The sequence below is a fragment of the Schistocerca nitens genome, chromosome 5 (genome assembly GCF_023898315.1).
Source record: "Schistocerca nitens isolate TAMUIC-IGC-003100 chromosome 5, iqSchNite1.1, whole genome shotgun sequence".
Classification (NCBI taxonomy): domain Eukaryota; kingdom Metazoa; phylum Arthropoda; class Insecta; order Orthoptera; family Acrididae; genus Schistocerca; species Schistocerca nitens.
The window spans coordinates 522,245,604-522,268,131 of NC_064618.1; the positions used below are offsets into that span (position 1 = coordinate 522,245,604).

Genomic DNA, 22,528 nt, shown 5'->3' on the forward strand with positions numbered 1-22,528 from the left:
TACATTTAAAGCTAGCTGCCATTCATCACACCAACCAGAAATTTAGTCTAAGCCTTGTATCCTCCTACAGCAACTCAATGCCAACCCCCCCCCCCCCCCCCCCCCCCCCAATACTGCATCACCACCACCACCAGACAGTCGCAGACTGCCTTACCCTGCCTGCCAGATCATTTTTGTATTTATAAAATACAGCGGTCCCATTACACTTCCCTGGGGCACTCCTGACAATAACCTTGTCTCTGATGAACACTCACCATCGAGGACAATGTACTGGGTTCTGTTACTTAAGACGTGTTTGAGCAACTCGCATATCTGGAAACTTATTCCAAGTACTTGTACCTTCAAAGACTTGGCAGAGTGGCACTGTGTCAAACGGTTTACGGAAATCTAGCAATATAGACTCCCCCTTCATCGACAGATCACAGAATATCATGAGAAAAGGGTAAGCTGAGTTTCACACAAGTCATGCTTTCTAACACTGTACTGATTAGTGGGCAGAAGATGTTCTTCCTCATGGAAATTTATTATATTTCAACTGAGAATATACTCAAAGAGTCTGCAGCAAATCAAAGTTAAGGATATTGATTTATAGTTCTGCAAATCCGTTCTTTTACCCTTTACATTTCTCACCAAGAAGGTCAGCAGGTCTGAAGTTATGTATAAGCATATTTTTTAAGTTATGTAGATATTCTTTAGATTTGATTCATGTAAGACTGCTGAACTGTATGGAATCTCACGCAAGTTGCTGGTTATGGAAACTGACTCCATCACCTGTTGCAACTGTTATTAGTGCTGGTCTGTAACAAACTGAAAAGAAATGAAATGTTATTCACAAAAGCCCATATAGGTTCATTCTGTAATTTATTATAGAATTTAACAGAAATGGTACAGAAATTAAAAATCAATTCCATTTTCATTTTTGATATTTTCAAATTTTCCGCATTTTTCTATCAAGAAGAAAGTTGACTTTGATAAGCAGTATGAGAGAGTAAATAAAATAAGACAAGAAAGTCCAGTTTCTGTGACTACCCTATTGAGTAATTGTTCACTTAACATTTCCGCACAAAATGCAGTTTTAGGACACATGTTATTCAACACAATGGGACCATCAGTAGGATTATACAGTGGTTTTTTCTTCTGAACCACCATAAACTTGCACCTCTGATGTACACTTCAATAATCCTTAGAGCCTATTTTAAATTATTATGTACAGTTTCAAATCTACATTTATTTAAAAAGCTTAAGAACACAATAATACAATTCTATAAGACATTGAAGTTGAGAGAATCTTTTGTTACTTGTATGTATAAAGGGGGAAAAAAAGACAGCCAACCAACTGGCACACTTATGATGTGCGGCTACTATGTACATTGTTTATGAACGAAAACAACAACATAAATTTCATGATTCTCATGTATCAATCCATTGCACCTCTGTCTACACAGTATATCAGTTCTCGTTGTTAAGGTTAATGGATCATTAACTGGATAAAACTGAAAATAACTGGCTATATTTGTAAATTTATTGCACATATAGTAAAGTCTGCTTTTTAAAATCCAGAACACAAATAAATAACTAAAATTTTAACATATACATAAACTGTATTCTGTGTATTTTCACATAAAGAAATGTTAGACTACCTATCAAATATCTGTATCTAAGTTTGAAGTACTGTTTGCTCCTTTTCAGCAAACTTTTTGTTTTTGAAAATATGATAAATGTTTAACAACCAAAGATGTTCTGTAATCAAAAAATACTTGTAATATTCAATACATTTGTTTTTTATTTTCTCTTATCTGGTCCAATTTCTTATGAAATTCAGTCCAATAAATTTCAGTTGTGCACCTTCAGTTTCATATCACCATCACAAAATATAAACCCAGTGTATTTACAGAAGTGGTCTGATACCACTCTCTATTATATTAACACAGCTGTGTCTTAATAATTAACATTTTGTTAGAGTCAATCCTATTGCAAGTGGCATGTTTCATTGAGATGAATCTCAGAAACTTACGATTGTCCACATAAATGCCATTTATCTCTAACAGCAGTACAGTCATTCAACCTATCGCCGCTGCTGCTGACAAAGAGAAATCTATACAGCAATTTAAAAAATGCGACACATTCATTAGTAAGGTATAATTTGTTTCATTTTTGAACCAGATGAGGTAAAAAAAATGCTGCAATATGAATGCTTTCTCTGGTGGATTTGCTATACTAAACAAATGATTTTGATACACTATTTTGAAATTACAAATTGTTATTTTACTGTGTGATACTGCTCTTATTCTTAACACTGGCAAATTCTGCAGTCTGTCACCCACAGTTCAAAATTAATTATTATGAACAATTCATTTGTACTGGAAACAAACAATGAAAATTTTATGCCAATACCAATGTAGCATATGCAAATACACATTTAAAGCAGGCAAATGTCAGTCAGTCTTTTACACAATGTTCATACCAGTATAAATCACAACTAAATGAGGTATTTACAAAATTACATGAAGTATCATTGAAAGAAACTTAACTACAGAATACTGTAATATGAAGGAACAGTAAAGAGTGTGCATAACAATACATTGTAGCAGCACCATAAATTTAAAACAGTAAAATATAATACAGCTGTTCCCTAGAGGATAACTGAAAATGATCAGTTTTAACTATTTACTTTATTGTAATAGTGTAGTAGACAAGCATAAATAAAATCTTAGACACTATTAAAAGACTTATAAGTACCTAAGGAAAGTGGAGTAACACAGTCCATACATTTCAAAGTGACAATGTGAAATTATTTACATTTTGAAGCTCTCACTTATATCATGAAGCTCCTCTGAGTAACATGTCCCACTTGATTTTTGTTGGGAGAGGATCTGATTCTATCTAGAACTTTTCTTTTGCTGTTATTAAAGTCTCTTTTTACTTGCAATCCATTACCAAACAGATGGTATAGATGCACACCTTATCTATATATATCTACTGGTATTTTTCTTATATTAATTGTGAAAATCATCTTTTCATATAAGTAACACTAGTAATTCCAGTACATTAAGTTTTTATATTACCTGTCATCTACATCTTTTGCACATACCAGATGATTATCTCTAGAATTAAAGGTTAAGTTGATGGTTGGCACCAAATAGTCTTTTGAGTTAATAAAATGTTTTGCAACTTTATGCATAAAACATCACTTAGAATTATTTTCTTTATTTCTATTATATACATTATACATTATTTGCATCACCTGCGAATTTACAAAAAATAAATGTAAACTGCAAACAAAACTGCTGACTCACTATTTAAATCTCAGTATGTACTTTGTAGTAACACACTGTAAGTACAGTTTTACTTCTTGATCATATTTTGAATGTTAGGTAAAGTGCTGTATAACAGGCACAGTAAAACTAATTTATAAAATCCTATAAGCTATGAATAAAAACCTTGTATAAATAATAAAGCACCCCTTCAGTAATACTTACACTTTCATATGAAAAATCAGAAATTTAACTGTGTGATCCTAGCCCCCAATGTTATTCAACAATGTATATAACAATGATTTATAACTATTTTGTAACAGTTATTGCACAAAGAATGTTACACACTCAGTGCCAAAATTTCTCTTTCGTCTTGTATGCAGCAGTATAAGGAAAATAAAACACAAATTCATGCACTGTCACAAATCTGCTTGTAGGTCTCCTCATGTAAAGATGAACAGGATGATGACAATAACCATTATTCCCGACAGTACTCCAATAGCAATCCATTGTCTTCGATCTATGAAAAAAAGGAAAAGTTAAAAAGGACATAGGATGTGTGTGCACTTGCACTCAGTTATCTCTCTCTCTCTCTCTCTCTCTCTCTCTCTCTCTCTCACGCACACACATGCACATGAAAGCTCTTAAGTACTTTATATTTCTGTTGCCTGGGATACATGAAATATTGAACTGCATTACCCATCTCACAATGTGAAAAAAATCACCAGCAGGTATACTGAAGATGATTGCTTTTTTAGTGACAAATTAACACATTCATTTTAAGTGGTTTTCTCTACATATGATGCTTCAGAAATTACTGCATCTATTTTAAACCAAAACATTGGTACTTAAACTTACCATGCAGCATTTAATTGTCTTTAAACTTAATCTCTTATACTAGCTGTGGACAAGAGCTCTCCCCAGTGGGTACTCAAATTTTCATTTTGAGCATGCAGGCATAGTTAACCTGATAATGTCAGGAATAGTACAGGGTTGTGATGTTAGATATGGGTTAGAAGATTTAAGGCTTGTCTTACAATTACTATGCATGGTCATTAAGAAAAGAACTGTAGACATGAAAAAAATGGAAGACATACCATTTGAAATATGGAAAACCTTAGCTACTCTTTTCATTGTAGAGTCAAGTTTTGAATCAGTGTTTTCCATTTCATTACCAAATTCATCAAGCATCCTGTGAAAAGATATTTCCATCAAATTTTCATAAAAATTATTATGTTCTTGCAAATCTTAAGAATTCATATACACACACACACACACACACACACACACACACACACACACACACACACACACAACAATAATCATTGAAAATGAAGTACAATGCATTAACCCCTGACAATCACCATACTCGTAAAATGAAGTCTCACTGTGACTGTGGTTAACTTATTCATTGCAAGAGAATTCACAATCACCATACTCATAAAATGAAGTCTCACTGTGACTGTGGTTAACTTATTCATTGCAAGAGAATTCTGCAACTGTGTTGATTTTTAAAATTTGTTTTATATATGATTTGTTTTTCTATCTTAGTTGTTCATTTCTTTTACTGTGTGACTAGTTTCAATCACACACAATCATTTTTAGATTTATGTACTTGCGTACATAACCCACCGTGCCTGTATGTGAACTATACATCAGAATAAACAACAACATAGATCTGAAGATGTTTGAGTGTCATTGAAACTAGCCATGCAATAAAAATGCACAACTGAAATAGAAAAATGAATTATGTAAAAAACAAGGATTTAAATCTCCCTGTTTTGGAAACAGAAGTTTCGTTACAGTGCGAAGGATATTACGACAAGAAACAAATCTAAGTGAGTGGCTAATATTTACAGGAAGAATACATCTGACTTCTAAAAGTCTCTACATTAGTTCTGATGAATACTTACACTGCTTGCTCATCCAGTTCATTTCCAATCTGCCTGGATACTGTTTTAAGGGTTCCCACAGAGTCACTGATTATATCCAATTGTTCATCTTGACTACGGAGCATATGGTTCTGTTGCTGCAGAGTATCATCTAAGAATTGTCTGTTGGGACTGTCCAGTTCATTTTCCAGTTTTGAATATTTTGTTGTTCCATGAGTAGATGGCACTCTCACAGGACTGTTCTCAAGAAGAGGCTGTGAAATACACCAAAGTTAATTGGACTGATATACGTAAATACTAAAGAAACAAACAGTGACCAAATGTAAATAATCAGAAAATTAAGTAATAAACACACTAACTGGCCATTTAACTTAAAACTCCTAGAAATTATATCAGTGAAATCCATTAAGAAATGCTAAACCTGCAATACAACCAATCTCGTATGACAAATTCGAAGAAGAAAAAAGGGACAGTGGTAAAAAGGAAAGTGGCTGAAAAAGTTCAGACACAAAGATGGGAAGGAGGTTATATATAATGTAACTGGCTAGATGAAAAATCTACTTATCAAGTAGCAGTAGGAGAATACACACATAAAGGTAAAGCTTTCATATCCAACATCTTAGTTGGAAAGGAAAACTGTTACATCCACATCATTGTTCTTGGATCATGCAAAATGTAGTTTCTAACCAGATCTTCAAACAGTACAATCAAATTTGAAACAGCACAGTAAATTTCAAACATAAATATCAACCATTAGAACACAAAGGTTTACATTTACATCACAAAAGAAATGTATGAATGTGTGTGTTGGTTCTTAATTGGAGAAACAGGAAACCTGATATTTGCCAATTACAATGTCATCCACCTTCAGTGGAAAACAATGGCTTGAGTAAACCATATATATTTTTTGAAGCAGAACCTGAGCATACAATAAAAATGGGGGTTCCCATCTGGAAACAGAAGGCTGACCTGTTCACACAGGAGGGGTGGTTAGGAAGTAGCCAGATGCAGCATAGGCAGATGACCCTTTTACTAATATTAACTTTTCATGTAGCTCATTTTTTTCTTATGATGCATTATTTTCAATAGAGTTAGAATAAACACCCTATTGTTGGTAGGCTGATTTGGGAAAGAGGGGGGGAGGGCACTCTTGAGTGAAGAACCATGGGTCAACTGGTATGGACGATAGGAAGACGGCACAGGATGGAATATTCCTGCTGGAAGGTTTATGAGGAGACCCCAACTAGATGAGAAAGCACTGCCCACAAAGGGCGATGGGCATTAAAATCCCTTATAAAGAGGAGGAGACAGTGGAGTTGCAGAGAGAGAGCAGTTGAGGCAGCAGCTGTAAGTGTCCTTTCAGAAGGGAGATAGAGGTTGCACACTTTGACAGCAGAGTCTAAGTGGACCCAGACAGCAACCACTACCAATGTGGTACAAAGGGGATCCAGATGTGGTTTGTTCAAAAAAACTGGCTCTGAACACTATGGGACTTAACATCTGAGGTCATCAGTCCCCTAGAACTTAGAACAACTTAAACCCAACTAACCTAAGGACAACACACACATCCATGCCCGAGGCAGGATTCGAACCTGCGACCGTAGCGGTCACTCGATTCCAGACTGAAGCGGCCACACCAGTCGGCATGTGGTTTGTGCACTGTATTCGAATATTAAATTTAGTAGTTTTCAATCTTTCATCCAAATATTAGCAGTGTGTTTAGATTTCGTGGCATGCAATTTCAGTTGTAGTTGTAGTGGTTCTTAAATTCTGACAAAATTGTTTGTGCACTGATACACAGTTATTAAATTTAGTATTTTCAATGGTGTCTCATACTGCTTGTGGCGAAATAATGGTTTAATAAACTTTTTGGAAACGTTCTCCCACCTCTTTTTTTTCTGTGTGTTGAAGTGGCTTAGCAAATTTCATGCAGTGGTTTTCAGCTGATACTTTTTATTGTGTCTACTGAAATATTTCAGTAAAATTTTCATTCACTATTTTAATTTCGTTGAATGTTCCAATGGCCACTTGAATTTTTGGTTTTAGCTAAGAAATTGTGTGAAGTTTTGGTGGTATTGGTATTAGATGTGGCTTAGTAGTAGTAATAATAAAAGTTGTTGCTTTCTTAGTGGAGAGAGAATTTCGAGACCACTATTGTTAGTTGTTTAAATAGCTCTACTGTTGTAATTGAACTTAGTTACTGAAAAAACTAAATGTCTCCTTTACCTGTTAAAAATTTTACAATGAGAGAGATGTGTGGTCATTGTCTTATGTTTGTAAGTAGTGGGTTTCAATGTGGGATCTTTTCAGAGTATTTTCATTGGGAGGGGAGAGGGGGGGGGGATGCAGTAGGGTAGCCAGTGGGCATTCTCGCAAGATGTCACACTCTTAGAAAAACTCAGGTTTTATGGAACTGAAGGCTATACACACAGCTGACTTGAGTCATACTTAACAAACAGAAAGCAAAACGTTGTGTTGAATATAACAAATAACGTTGGGAGGGTGGTAAATTGTAATGAATTGGGAGTTATCACAAAGGGAGTCCCTCAGGGTTCACTTTTGGGTCCTTTGCTGTTCGTTATTCATGTGAATGACCTCTCACTTAACGTTCAGCAAGCAGAACCAGTACTTTTTGCAGATGACATGAGTGTTATAATAAATCCCATTTCTGAAAAAGCAGATGAAGATATTGTTAAGGATGTCTTTCAAAGAATTATTAAGTGGTTCTCAGAAAATGGACTCTCTCTTAATTTTGAAAAAACTCACTATATCCAGTTCTGAACACCGAATAGAGTCATACTGACAATTGATGTAGCATATTAACGGGGCCCAGTTAACAGGGTAGATTTCTTCAAATTTTGAGTGTTCACATTGATGACAACTTGAACAGGAAGATGCATTTTACTGAGTGTCTCAAACAATTAAGTTCAGCTTCTTTCGCTCTTTGTATAATTGCGAGTCTTGGTAATAAACAGATCAACCTCCTAATGTACTTTGCATATTTCCACTCAATAATGTCTTATGGAATAGTTTTCTGGGGTAACTCACCACTTAGACATAAAGTATTGATTGCAAAAAAGAGAGCAGGGAGAATAATTAGTGATGTTCACCCAAGGACATCATGTAGGCATCTATTGAAGGAGCTGGGTATTTTACCTGCACCATCGGAGTACATATATTCGCTAATGAAATTCATTATAAATAATCCATCTCAATTCGCGAAGAACAGTGATGTCGATATGTACAACACTAGAGGGAAAAATAACCTTTACTATCCATTATTGAAGCTGTCAGTTACTCAAAAATGAGTACATTATTCAGCAACAAAAATCCTTGATCAATTGCCAAACAACAAAGTGTCTGGCAGGTAGCAGATCAAGTTTTAAATCTAGCTTAAAATCATTTCTTTTGGACAACTCCTCCTATTCCATGGACGAGTTTCTGTTTCAAAACTGGTAAAAAAAGAATTGTACCTCTAAATGTAGTTGCATGTGTAGAACTAAAAAATTTCAGTAATATTAATATTAGCACACACACACACACACACACACACACACACACACAGTTCCACATCATATCGATACAATAATCGTGAAAATGATCTATGGAACATGAGATAACTAAACTAAACTAAAACTAAACTACGCACAGATCATGTATTTCACGTAAATAACAGGCCACTGATTTTCATACATGGTGATGACACCCGACAGCAACCCAGGTGGGTACCGTATGATTTACAACAGGTGAATTTGGTTGCTGAGATATCAATGAGAATTCACTATAATGCACCTCAAACCAATGTAACATGGTTCTGACTCCATCTCATCAAAATGAAAGAGGATCAAGTGGTTACAAGAATATTTAGGAGTGAAGTCATTTCATAAAAGCTCAATGGAGACACCTGGAAATACATGGCTAAATGAAGTTAAAACAATATGCAACTGGCTGGGTATAAGTAATTAGCTAGAAGTAGCACAAGACAGAAGTATTTGGTGGCAGTATGTGAGATTAGCATGGGACCTTAGAGACACTTAGAAGCCAAGAAGAAGAAGATTCTTTCCAAGTACATTCATTCTTGTAATGTTATTTCGGGGATTTTTATTCATATCTTGTAAAATATTGATATGTTATTAGACTATTATGTGATAACCATGTAAAGTGACTTACATAAAATTAAGCAAAGAGCTGTGGAATGGGAGTGGGATTAAACGTAATATTACCTGTCTTGCAGTGCGATCCCTGTCTCTACCTCTTGAAATGTTCATCTTGTCTTTCATTGTCTGCAGAGGAGATCAAACGAGAACAGAGAATTACTTATTTTGTAGACAGCAGTATGTTAACAACTTTATAGTGACATTCAGTCTAACAGTTGACAATCTGTAATTAATATTTGGAAAAAAAGCAGAAACAAATTTTCTCACCTTCACTTCGTCTCGTGTTTGATCTATAAAATTCCTCCGGCTGCTCAATTCCTTGTTGTCAATTTTAAATTTTCCTGGATTTTTCTCAACAATGCGTGAAAAAGTTAAGGCTGCAACCATAGTTTACAAGACATAATAAGAAAATACCGCACAGTACACAGATTATTGAACCACAAAGCAGCTGTCAATCCCCCCCCCAGGCATATATTTATCATTTCTACAGCTCTTGCAGCTTCCACCAAACTTTTTCTAAAAAAAATAAAAATAAAAAATAATGGTGATGATACCTGCAAGATGGTTAGGCTAAACTGCCTTTAGCCAAATGTCACAAAATATACAGATTAGTTGAAAGAACATGCATATTTTTCATTATGAAAACTGTAACAAAATACTTTAATCTCAGCTCATATCCACTCCAAAATAAGATGTCAGTCTCAGATATAAATTAATATTATTCTTCTTCAACAAATGTACTGCATTTCTGCTTTAAGATCAATTATTCTTCTTCCACAAATGTACTGCATTTCTGCTTTAAGATCAAATATTAAACTGTCCTTTTTAACATATTATTTTGCTGTTATTTTAAATAGTAGATACCTGTTATGTTTATCTGGATTCCACTGTTAGTAAGACTATTAAAAAAGGCTGAGTTTTACTGTGCCACTGGGCCTACTGCCAAATTGTATCACAAATAGTAATCAGCAATCAGGCTTCCAGCAGATCAAGTCCCTCCACTCACTGTAAATAAAAGCTACCCTCTGTCAAAGACAATACATCAGATCTCACCACAGCTTGTCAAACTTTCCTTGTGAATTGTGCCATTTAATTTTTTTAAATAGTACCAGTCTGATGGCTTCATGCAGCAAGTCTTCTATGTTCAGCCACTGCTAATGTTATGGATCTAAAAATAGCCATAATGTGTGTAGTATGCATTACATATTAAACATTGTGCTGTGCTTTTAATTTGTTGGCTCCAATATGACTGACAATGCAATCGCAGGTCAACCAGGGTGTTATGTACAACTTCTCCACATCTACAATCCTCATCCGTACACTCCAAACCACTGTGAAATGCATGGCAGAGGGTACTTTGTGGGGCACTCAACTGCGCAGTCATCAGTGCCCATACAAAGTCCCAATTTTTTCACAACCCAATCTAGCCACTGTCATGGATGATGATGAGGATGAAATGATGAGGACAACACAAACACCAGTCCCCAGGCAGAGGAAGTCCTCAACCTGGCCAGGAATCGAACTCGGGACCTCGTGATGCAGAGGCAGCAATGCTAGCCACTATACATTAGGGCTTCTTGCTGCTCCATTCACATGTGGAGAGTGGGAAGAATGACTGTTTAATTGCTTCTTTGCATTCTATAATTAATCTAATATTGTCCTCACACTCCTTCATAGACTGATCGTGTTTTCCTTGTATTCTATGAGCAAATTGAAGTCTGCCACCTGCTTTACTTACAACTTAGCCTATGTGACTATTTTGTGTCATATCCTCCCAAAGTTTTATACTCAATATGAATATAATAGAGGGAAACATTTCACGTGGGAAATATATAAGCTTTTATATAAGTTTTTTAAATAAGTTTTATACTCGGGTATTTGTATGAGTTGATCAACACCAACTGCGACTCAGTGATACTATAGTCATAGGACACTACGAAACAAAAAAGCATAAAGTGCTCATTTAAAGCAAGCTGCCAATCTTTGAACCACTTTGAAAGCTTATCATGATCTGCCTGAATACCTGTGCGGCTTTTTTCAGGCAGTTCTTAATTACACATAACTGCTTGACCTGCGAAAAGTGTGAGGCTACTATTAGTATTGTCTGCAAGATCAATATACAACACGAACAAGAAGGGTGAAAACACACTTCCCTGGGTACACCCAAAGTTAGTTCTCCTCTGAGATGGTGAGTTACAATGTGCAGTAAAATGACCTAATTTCTCGTTTGATAGCTGCTCAACGCAAAGCATCTGGTTAATACTAGCAATGGGTGGGGGAGTTGGGGCTTGTTGACTCTCACACCATTTCTACCCCTGTGACACATGCTAAGGGGAGTTCACTTCCTCCATTCCCTGCTTTGCATTATTTTGTAATTAACAAAGTTTGACAAGTAGCTGTTTTCACACCTATAGAAAACACACTGAGGTGACAAAAGTCATGCAATAGCAATATGCAGATGACAGTGGTATTGCGTACAAAAAGTATAAAAGGGCATTCCATTGGTGGAACTGTCATTTGTACTCAGATGATTTATGTGAAAAGGTTTCCAATGTGATTATGGCCACACAATGGGAATTAACAAATTTTGAATGGAGAATGGTAGCTGGAGCTAGATGCATAGAACATTCTATTTCAGACACCATTAGGGAATGCCAAAATCCACAGTGCCAAGAGTGTGCCGAGAATACCACATTTCACTCACTACCTCTCACCATGGACAATGCAGTGGCCAACAGCCTTCACTTAATGACCGAGAGTAGTTGCATTTGTGTAGAGTTGTCAGTGCTAACTGACAAGCAACACTGTGTGAAATAACCGAACATATACATTAGGGCAGTGTGGCAAAAATTAGTGGTAATGGGCTATGGTAGCATATGACTGATGAAAGTGCCTTTGCTAACACTGTGACATTGCCTTCAGCACCTCTCCTGGCCTTGAGACATGTCAGTTGGACCCCAGATGACTGGAGAACCATGGCCTGGTCAGATGAGTCCCAATTTCAGCTGGTAAGAGCTGACGGTAGGGGTCATGTGTGACACACCCCACAAAGCCATGGACCCAAGTTTTTTTTACAAGGCACTGTGCAATCTGGTGCTGGCTCCATAATGGTGCGGGCTGTGTTTACACAGAATGGACTGGGTCCTCTGGTCCAACTGAACCAATCACTGACTGGAAATGATTAGGTTTAGCTAACTGGAGACCATTTGCAGCCATTCATGGACTTAATGTTTCCAAACAATGATGGAATTTTTATGGATTACAATGCACCATGTGGGCACCAGGTCACAAATGTTCGCAACTGGTGCGAGGAACATTATGGACAATTTGAGTGAAAGATTTGTCCTCCCTGATTACCCGAGATGAATCCCATTAACGCTTATGGGACGTTATCAGGAGGTCAGTTCACACAAAGTCCTGCACTAGCAACACTTTTGCAATAATGAATCGTTAAAGAGGCAGCATGGCTCATATTTTTGCAGAGGACTTTTAATCACTTTTTGAGCCCATGCCAGGTCAAATTGCTGCATGGACAAAAGGAGGTGTGATACATATTATAAGGTATCCCACGACTTTCGTAAACTCAGTGTATTGTAACTTAGGCTTGTCAGATGCACATCATCAAAATTCTTCTTCAAAATCTAAATGAACAGAGTTCACAGTCTAATCAGGTGATTTCGAATGACATCATCGCGGGTTTACAAATATTTGTTCCAAAAATATGCTGACATGGTTCCTTTCCACCTTAGTGTCACAACTGAGCCAATGCCCAGTCTTTTAGCTGGCAGATATTGCTGTAGGCTCAAGCCAAAGTATTGTGCTAGGTATTCTACTGCACATATCCGAGCAAAATACAGATGCGCAGACAGCAACAGGATTGTAGACTGCTGCTAACAACGTAACAACTGTTCAGCTTGCCTGTCTTATGTAAGTGGCAGTCACATGAAAATGAGACAAATGGAAAAAAATAAGTAAATTGACCATTTCATCTTACAGTGGAAAAAAGTAGTAACAGTTATGGCATTTAGTTCTGAAACAATAAAAAGCTTACTTACTTTCTTTCATCTACCTTATTTTCTTATAACTGCCCTTTATATGACAAAGTGTTATGTTGTATTCCAGCACAGGTAAGCTTGAGATCTGCGAGGGACTGCATATTACAGGTACTGGTGTGTATTATTGTTTATTAATTTCACCCACCACACAGAGAGAATGGTTTTGGAGAACACTGAGGGAAACGTTTTAAATATTACTAAATAGGTTCTGAGACCACGTTCCAACCTTGGGAAGAGCCCCGGCGGAGACGGGGGGCGGGGGGGGGGGCAGAGTTAGGAGGTGGTGGATGGGGTGGGGGGGGGGGGTTACGAGGAGATAGAGGGTGGAAATGGGGGGCAGAGATGGCGAGGGGTTGGAGACCGCAGGGGGTTAGACAGACGTAGAGGGAGTCGAAACAGGCGGCAGAGGATGCATGCAGTGCTTATTTCCTGATCATGTATTAGGAGCTGCGCGACCGTATCAAGCCCTGTCTCAGTCGTCCCTCAAGTGGTGTGGCTAGTACACCTATGAATGTTAGATTTCTTTTCCTAGGAGGAATCGTAGTTAGTGCCTGCGATAGACCAGGTATTTGTTTTTGTAGCATCAAAATCTCGAACGTAATATAACATTTTATAATGACTGCTAAAGTATCACAACACTGTTTGATCGTTATGTTTGGCAACGACCAGACATGAAACACTAACACTTTTTTGGTCCTACGTGTTCTACTGATTCAGAAGTAGGAAGCCCAGGCGTCAAGAAGCAGTGTAGATAATGGAGGTATGGAAGTTGAGTTTAGAGGAGCATTTAAACTATGAGGGTAAGTCAATTATCATCCGCAATTTAGTTATATTTTTGTTTATTTTGGTAGTACTGTCGTTTTACGTTGATGACGAATGCTTTGTTTATTTGTTGTTATACCTTTGCAATATTCAAGCCGCTAGGTTAGTTTCGTTATCGCTGCCGTGCTGTTAATCATGGCTGCTCCGCAGTCTATTTGCACCAAAACAGAGCAACGTTCAGTGATCCGTTTTTTGTGGTCGGAAGGCGTATCAGGGGCAGAAATCCATTTAAGACTTTCGGTACAGTACGGGAACAATGTGTGGCCCTGAGCACTATGGGACTCAACTTCTAAGTTCCAGGGGACTAATGACCTCAGAACTAGTTAAACCTAACTAACCTAAGGACATCACACACATCCATGCCCGAGGCAGGATTCGAACCTGCGACCGTAGCGGTCTCGCGGTTCCAGACTTCAGCGCCTAGCCGGCCGAAGTGGCCGTGCGGTTAAAGGCGCTGCAGTCTGGAACCGCAAGACCACTACGGTCGCAGGTTCGAATCCTGCCTCGGGCATGGATGTTTGTGATGTCCTTAGGTTAGTTAGGTTTAACTAGTTCTAAGTTCTAGGGGACTAATGACCTCAGCAGTTGAGTCCCATAGTGCTCAGAGCCATTTGAACTTCAGCGCCTAGAACCACACGGCCACTTCGGGCGGCGGGAACAATGTTTTGACACAACAATACGTCATACCCGCCCCAGAGGAGAGAGACATATTTAACTAGATAGTTTTCATGCAGGATGGGGCCCCATAGCACATCACTCGTAAAGTTCACCTGCTTCTCCCAAACACATTTGGAAACAATCGAACTATCAGCCGATCATTTCCAAATATTTGGCCGGCACGATCACCTGGTCTCACTCCCTGTGATTTCTGGTTGTGGGGCTACCTGAAGGACAGGGTTTACCAGGGAAACATTCACACATGTGCTGATCTGAAGCGCAGTTTACCAACAGAGGTAGCCAGCACACCTACGGACATGCTTCGTATTGATTCTGCATTATTTCTCTTCGTCATGTCCTTGACATTAATGCTACCAAGTCTGATACTCGTGCGGTAATTGGTTTCTGTGTTATAATGTGTTAAGTAGGGAAAGTTCAGTTAGAACTGACTAATATTAAATATTTATTTATGTATTACATACATTACGAAAACATGCGCTTCTTGGAAGGCAACGTCGTGTCAAAATTTAGAAACAATCGGTAAGAACTTTCGAAGATTTACGATTTCGAACAAATGATCATTTACATTTTTTATGTTTGAAGACTAAAAGACGAATGCAAATTTGTACCAAAACCATGACTCAAACCCGTCTCCTGCGCATTAGGCAGATGCGCTAGCTCACGCTACCATGGCGCAGTGGCTTTGCACAACTGCACGGATTACCCCAAAACGCCTCCTCCCTCAATGCAAATTCACATTCACGCCTCAGCTCACCTGGTATTCCCTCTAAACTCAAATAGCATTGCAGAGGCACTCCAACTGTACTGGAATAGCATCTCAACATCGAGCAAACACGGGGGATCCGGCCTGCAATCCAAACACAGCTGCTTTAATGAAATGAAACTATATGCTTCTAGAGACCTTTTCTAGTCTCAAACATCTATGATGTATACAGGGTGGTCCATTGATCGTGACCGGGCCAAATATCTCACGAAATAAGCATCAAACGAAAAAACTACAAAGTACGAAACTTGTCTAGCTTGAAGGGGGAAACCAGATGCTGCTATGGTTGGCCCGCTAAATGGCGCTGCCATAGGTCAAACGGATATAAACTGCGTTTTTTAAAATAGGAACCCCCCATTTATTACATATTTGTGTAGTACGTAAAGAAATATGAATGTTTTAGTTGGACTACTTTTTGCGCTTTGTGATAGATGGCGCTGTAATAGTCACAAACATATGGCTCACAATTTTAAACGAATAGTTGGTAACAGGAAGGTTTTTTAAATTAAAATACAGAACGGAAGTACGTTTGAACATTTTATTTCGGTTGTTCCAATGTGATACATGTACCTTTGTGAACTTATCATTTCTGAGAAAGCATGCTGTTACAGCGTGATTACCCGTAAATACCACATTAATGCAATAAATCCTCAAAATGATGTCCGTGAACCTCAATGCATTTGGCAATGCGTGTAACGACATTCCTCTCAACAGTGAGTAGTTTGCCTTCCGTAATGTTCGCACATGCATTGACAATGCGCTGACGCATGTTGTCAGGCGTTGTCGGTGAATCACGATAGCAAATATCCTTCAACTTTCCCCACAGAAAGAAATCCGGGGACGTCAGATTCGGTGCACGTGCGGGCCATGGTATGGTGCTTCGACGACCAATCCACCTTTCATGAAATATGCTATTCAATACCGCTTCAGCCACACGCGAGCTATGTGCCGGACATCCATCATGTTGGAAGTACATCGCCATTCTGTCATGCTGTGAAACGTCTTGTAGTAACATCGGTAGAACATTACGTAGGAAATCAGCATACATTGCACCATTTACATTGGCATCGATAAAATGGGAGCCAATTATCCTTCCTCCCATAATGCCGCACCATACATTAACCCGCCAAGGTCGCTGATGTCCCACTTGTCGCAGCCATCGTGGATTTTCCGTTGCCCAACAGTGCACCTTATGCCGGTTTACATTACCGCTGCTGGTGAATGACGCTTCGTTGCTAAATAGAACGCGTGCAAAAAATCTGTCATCGTCCCGTAATTTCTGTCGTGCCCAGTGGCAGAACTGTACATGACTTTCAAAGTCGTCGCCATGCAATTCCTGGAGCATAGAAATATGGTACGGGCGCAATCGATGTTGATGTAGTATTCTCAACACCGACGTTTTTGAGATTCCCGATTCTCGCGCAATTAGCGGATTAGCTGCGACGCCAGCTAAAACACCTACTTGGGCATCATCATTTGTTGCAGGTCGTGGTTGATGTTTCACATGTGGCTGAACACTTCCTGTTCCTTAAATAACCGGCGAAGGGTCCGGACACTTGGATGATGTCGTCCTGGACACCGAGCAGCATACATAGCACACGCCCGTTGGACATTTTGATCACAATAGCCATACATCAACTCGATATCGACCTTTACCCGTGTTAAAATGGACCGTTTACCAATTGCGGAAATGTATCACGGAGCAAATAGCGTCCCCACTGGCTGAATGTTTCGTGATACCACGTACTTACACGTTTGTGACTATTACAGCGCCATCCATCACAAAGCGAAAAAAGTGGTCCAACTAAAACATTCATATTTCTTTGCACTACACGAATGGGGGTTCCTATCTTAAAAAAAAAAAAGTAGTTGATATCCGTTTGACCTATGGCAGCGCCATCTAGCGGGCCAACCATAGCGCCATCTGGTTCCCCCCTTCAAGCTAGACGAGTTTCGTTCTTTGTAGTTTTCGATTCCCGGCGGGGTCAGGGATTTTCTCTGCCTCGTGATGACTGGGTGTTGTGTGATGTCCTTAGGTTAGTTACGTTTAAGTAGTTCTAAGTTCTAGGGGACTGATGACCATAGATGTTAAGTCCCATAGTGCTCAGAGCCATTTTTTTTTCTTTGTAGTTTTTGCGTTTGATGCTTTTATTTCGTGAGATATTTGGCCCGGTCACTATCAATGAACCACCCTGTATATGCAGACTGAAGCAAAGAATGAAAATTTGTAGCAAGGCTGGGATTCAAACCCCGGATCTCCTGCACATTAAAGCACGTATGCCTGGGTTTCAGACAGGATCCCCTGTTTTGTTCGATGCTGAGGGGGTGTCCGGATACAGTTAGAGAGGCTCTACAATTCTGTTCGGGATTAGGAGGAATACCAAGTTGGCTCAGGCGTGAATGGGAATTTTGATGGAGGATGCAGGCTAGCGCAATACGTCCAATTATGTAAAGCCACTTTGCCAGGGTGGCTAGTGGTTAGCGCATCTGCCTAGTGAACAGGAGACTTGGTCACAAATTCGCAGCCATCGCTTCAGTCTGCATACATACAACATTGATGTTTGAGACTTGGAAATGTCTCTGGAACCATAGAGATTCATTTGATTTACATTTTTAGTTATGTAGACAGCGAAATGCTACACATTTCGGATACGAGACTTGTTATGAATTAGCAAACAAAGTTTCTTAAGAAGATTAGGTTTTTAGTTACCTTGGAAAGCTTACACCGTCAAGCGATGCGCAACCATCCATTCGAATTTGGCAAGGAAGATAGTTGCCGGCAGCAACAGCGAGTTATCCACAGAACGACAGCGGGGCCGCAAATTGCGCGCGTAATGGCGTCACCGGCCCTAAATTGAGTTGACAGCTAGTTTCCGAGCAGATTAACCCGCTTGTAATCTTGACGCATCTGGCACCCTGCGGCGAAAGCTGAGACCGCGACCGGCTCTTGCTGGCCTTGCTTCGCACGTGCTTCCGGGAATATCAACAGCGAGTCTGGGGGAAAGAAAATCTCTCCAACAGCTGCTGGAGTCGAAAGAGAGAAAGTTGGCAGTTGGGTTTATAGACACGAATGTAATTAAAATGCTACGAAAAACTGAGTTACTTACTACTTCATACGCGGTACAAGCTACTGAAACATGGTTTTCGGCAGAAGGATAAGCTTTTTGCTTCGCAGTTAATGATAATCACAATTGTTTTGAAATGCTGAATCCAGTATATTGTACTTTAAGCAACACTTATTTATAAATGGTGTTAGACAGAAGTAAGTTTGTAAAAAAAAAAGTAAGTTTCCAAAAAAACGACCCGGACATTTGCCTGAAGTGATGTCCGAGGAAACCACGGCGTTTGGGAGTCCTTGAAATGGGCATAACGATACTGTACTCGTTAAAGTTTACAATACAAATCTTCGGAAAATAGTCTTGGAACAGTACAGTTTCACCCGATTTTCCACGCTTAATAGGGAGATACTGTACACGCACCACTGTCATGTCTCCCATATTTGGTGCATATGTGCCTTTCCCCCAGATAAGGTTCACTACAAACTTTGTTACACAATACTCCGACTTTCAAGGTAACTTCAATGCCGTTGGGGACCAGGTAGTTGACATCAGAAAATCACATATCGATGGTAGGCAATGGAAACCTACTAACTCCATTTTGTTAATTTTTGCAGGTGAAGCAAAAGAAGTTTTTTAAAAAATAATATAAAGTGGAACAGAAAGTTGCTACATATGTAAATGTGAAGAAGCCTAGTAATTGGCAGATTAGAAAAGTCCTTGCACTTTCAAATCTCTCTCTGATTATGGAGTTACTAGTTGCTGGAATTACGAGTTTTCAAAGACAGATGGAGTTATGATGTTTTCATTGCCTACCATAGATATGCGAAATAAAAACCACGAGTACCGAAAGAAAAAGAAAGTGACGAGAATAGGAGCGACAGATGGCCAAGCGTTTAGAAAAGAAAATGGCCAGGTACGATTAGGAGTACTGAGAGTTTCGCACAAATATAAATATGAATATAGAATACTCATTTTACTTAGGTTTGAAGCTCCTCTTGATGTTCTTCTAGGTTTGCGATTTAAAATTGGGTTGTTTTGAAAATCAACCTTACGCAAACACAATTAGTTTATTTTTGTATTTATCCAGTTATGTTTCGATACCAATGTGTCGTCTTCTGTGGGTCAAATTTTTATTTCTGTAAAGTGTAATATCATATTTATAATAATTTAACTGTTGTAGGCCAAAGAATTACAATATGTGCCATTTGCTTTGTTTTGTTTAGACGCTCACCTTAAAATTACATCGCTAGATGAACTGCATTAATTATACGCCCATTTTTGTGTTCTTTTTCAACATTTTTTTTGACAGCATGTTATCTGCAATTAGCCGTGAAGAAAATTAATGCGTATTTATCAAGAACTGTTTCATGGGTAGATTTTATGTGCGTTTCTGTACTTTATTCGGCCTGTTATTTCAAGGTGAGCGTCTAAACAAAACAAAGCAAATGGCACATATTGTAATTCGTAGGCCTACTACAGTTAAATTATTATAAATCTGATAGTGTACTTTAAAGAAATAAAAATCTGACCCACAGAAGATGACACATAGGTATCTAAACATGTCTGGGTAAATACAAAAATTGTGTTTGCATAAGGCTGATTTTCAAAACAACCCAATGATTACAGAAAGTTAATCGATTCTGGGAATCGAGACTTTCGACGCTTTTTGCCTGTTATCGATATTGATGCTGCCAAGATGTCGGTCTCAGGGCTTTGAAGAATTTCGAGAATGTGTTAATATCAAGTAGGACGTCAGATAAATGACGAAAGAATTTTTTCGTGTGATATTTATAAATTAACGATTTTATCGTCTTTTTCTGTTTTCCGTCTTTCCCTTAGTTGCTACAAATTCGTGGAGGTATGTTCCGTCCATGCAACTAATTGAAGACTGTTTATTGCCATGCCATACACCTTTCGCTTCTTTTATTTAGGAAGCATCTTCAGTGGCGATTTCCAACGCTGTTGACTCATGCGTCTTGTCCTGGAGATGTATTCGTTAGTTTCGATGCTCCAGCTGGCTGATTTCTGGCGTTATTTCGCCCACTTTTGTCACATCGCATTTATCATTTGCACTTTCTATTTTGTGGTGTACATATGTGTGTTTTCAGTGTAACAATTTTATGATTTTTCCTTTACTTGTACAGTGTAGCCTTGCTTCTTGCCAAATTTCATGATTCTACGTCAGGGGGAATGCCCTATAGCTTTTGATGAGTGAATTTTCTAGTATCAAAATATGTGACCTAAATTGCCGTATCTTTTGATTGCACTGACTTAGAAGCTTCAATTTTTTACGCCGCGAAAGGACTGTAGACCTTAATACACGACATAAATTTCAACTTGATATTTAACAATATGACGGACAGACACAGACAGACAAATCGAGTGACAGACTACAAAGTGATCCTATAACGATCCCGTTTTTACAGATTGAGTTCCTGAACTCTTATAAAGGAAGATTGGGGATAAAAGCCGACGAGATCACACGGTAGTATTGGGGCTACGGAATACGCCAAGTCATTTTTTAAATATCCGCCCGGAATTTGCGTAAGTAATTAGGAGAAACCACGAAAACCTAAATGTGGATTATCACATGGGGGGGGGGGGGGGGGTTGAACCGCCGTCTAGCAGAATGCGAGTCATGGGACCATCGAAAAATGCTGTAAGACGCATTTATTCACAGACAACCAAATTCGGTCAAGCGACCACCTTCAAGTCACGGACTGATGTTGCCTTAGGTTAAGGGAACGTTCCTTGTCGCTGAATACCTAATTGTTACCAGTTGCAGCATAGACATGAAAGAGTTAAAAAATAATATGCGTAAAGACATTATAATACATAATCTACGTATACTGATGAGCCAAAATATTGTGACCACTGCCCAAAGCGAGATTGACTGCCGCCTGCTGGCGTTGTGTGCACGTGATGCAGCGAGGAAAGTACACACGGTGAGCAGAAAGATTCTGAAAAGCTTCTACGAGTCTCGCAGTGGAGCTTGTGCTGGGAAATAATTGTTAAGAACAAAATCGATACGTTGCGCCGTTTCCGAGCTAGGTGGGCTATTCGGAAAGTAAGCTCCGATAGGTCACAAAATGGACACCACTTTGAAAATCGAAAAAAAAAAAATGTTTTATTTGCAATAGTTAGCTACACCTTACAGCTACTTCTCTACATAGTCGTCGCTCCGACTTAGACGTCTGTCTTAGTGTTGTACGAACTTTTTTTTTCAGTACCCTGTTATAGAAGTGCTAAAATGTCAGCTCCACAGGCAGCGGTTCGTGTGACTAGGGATGTAACTCAGGGGAAGCCGATTACGGGCTGTATTGAGGGTGATCAAACACTTTCCATCGAAAACGCTGCAGGAGCATCTTCATTGTCTCTGTTGTGGAGGTCTGTTGTGTTTTCTGATGAAAGCTGGTTCTGCCTCGGTGCCAGTGATGGCCGTGTGTTGGTTAGGAGGAGGCCAGTTGAGGGCCAGCAACCAACCTGTCCGCGCGCTAGACACACTGGGCCTACATCTGGTGTTACGGTCTGGGGTGCGATTTCGTACGACAGCAGGAGCACTTTCGTGACTATCCCACGCACCCTGACAGCAAAAACGTACATAAGTCTGGTGTTTCGGTCTGTTGTGCTGCCATTCAACAACAGAATTCCAAGAGGTGTTTTCCAACAGGATAGCCGGCCTTGTGGCCGAGCGGTTCTAGGCGCTTCAGGCTGGAATCGCGCGAGCGCTACGGTCGCAGGTTCGAATACTGCCTCGGGCATGGGTGTGTGTTATGTCCTTAGGTTAGTTAGGTTTAAGTAGTTCTAAGTTCTAGGGGACTGATGACCTCAGAAGTTGAGTCCCATAG

The 22,528-nt window shown here is 39.1% G+C and overlaps 1 protein-coding gene across 1 annotated transcript in view; it reads right to left on the reverse strand.

Moving 5' to 3' along the window:
- Positions 1 to 863: 863 nt before the first annotated feature.
- LOC126259821 (syntaxin-6) overlaps positions 864 to 22,528 on the reverse strand; it is a 203,582-nt gene continuing 181,917 nt past the window's right edge. The window contains exons 3-7 of the mRNA XM_049956863.1: positions 9,571 to 9,665; positions 9,370 to 9,429; positions 5,168 to 5,400; positions 4,352 to 4,446; positions 864 to 3,774 (exon numbers count right to left, since the gene is read on the reverse strand). Of these exons, the coding sequence (XP_049812820.1) occupies positions 3,698 to 3,774; positions 4,352 to 4,446; positions 5,168 to 5,400; positions 9,370 to 9,429; positions 9,571 to 9,665 (560 nt within the window). The 3' untranslated portion in view covers positions 864 to 3,697. The remainder of the gene's footprint in view (positions 3,775 to 4,351; positions 4,447 to 5,167; positions 5,401 to 9,369; positions 9,430 to 9,570; positions 9,666 to 22,528) is intronic.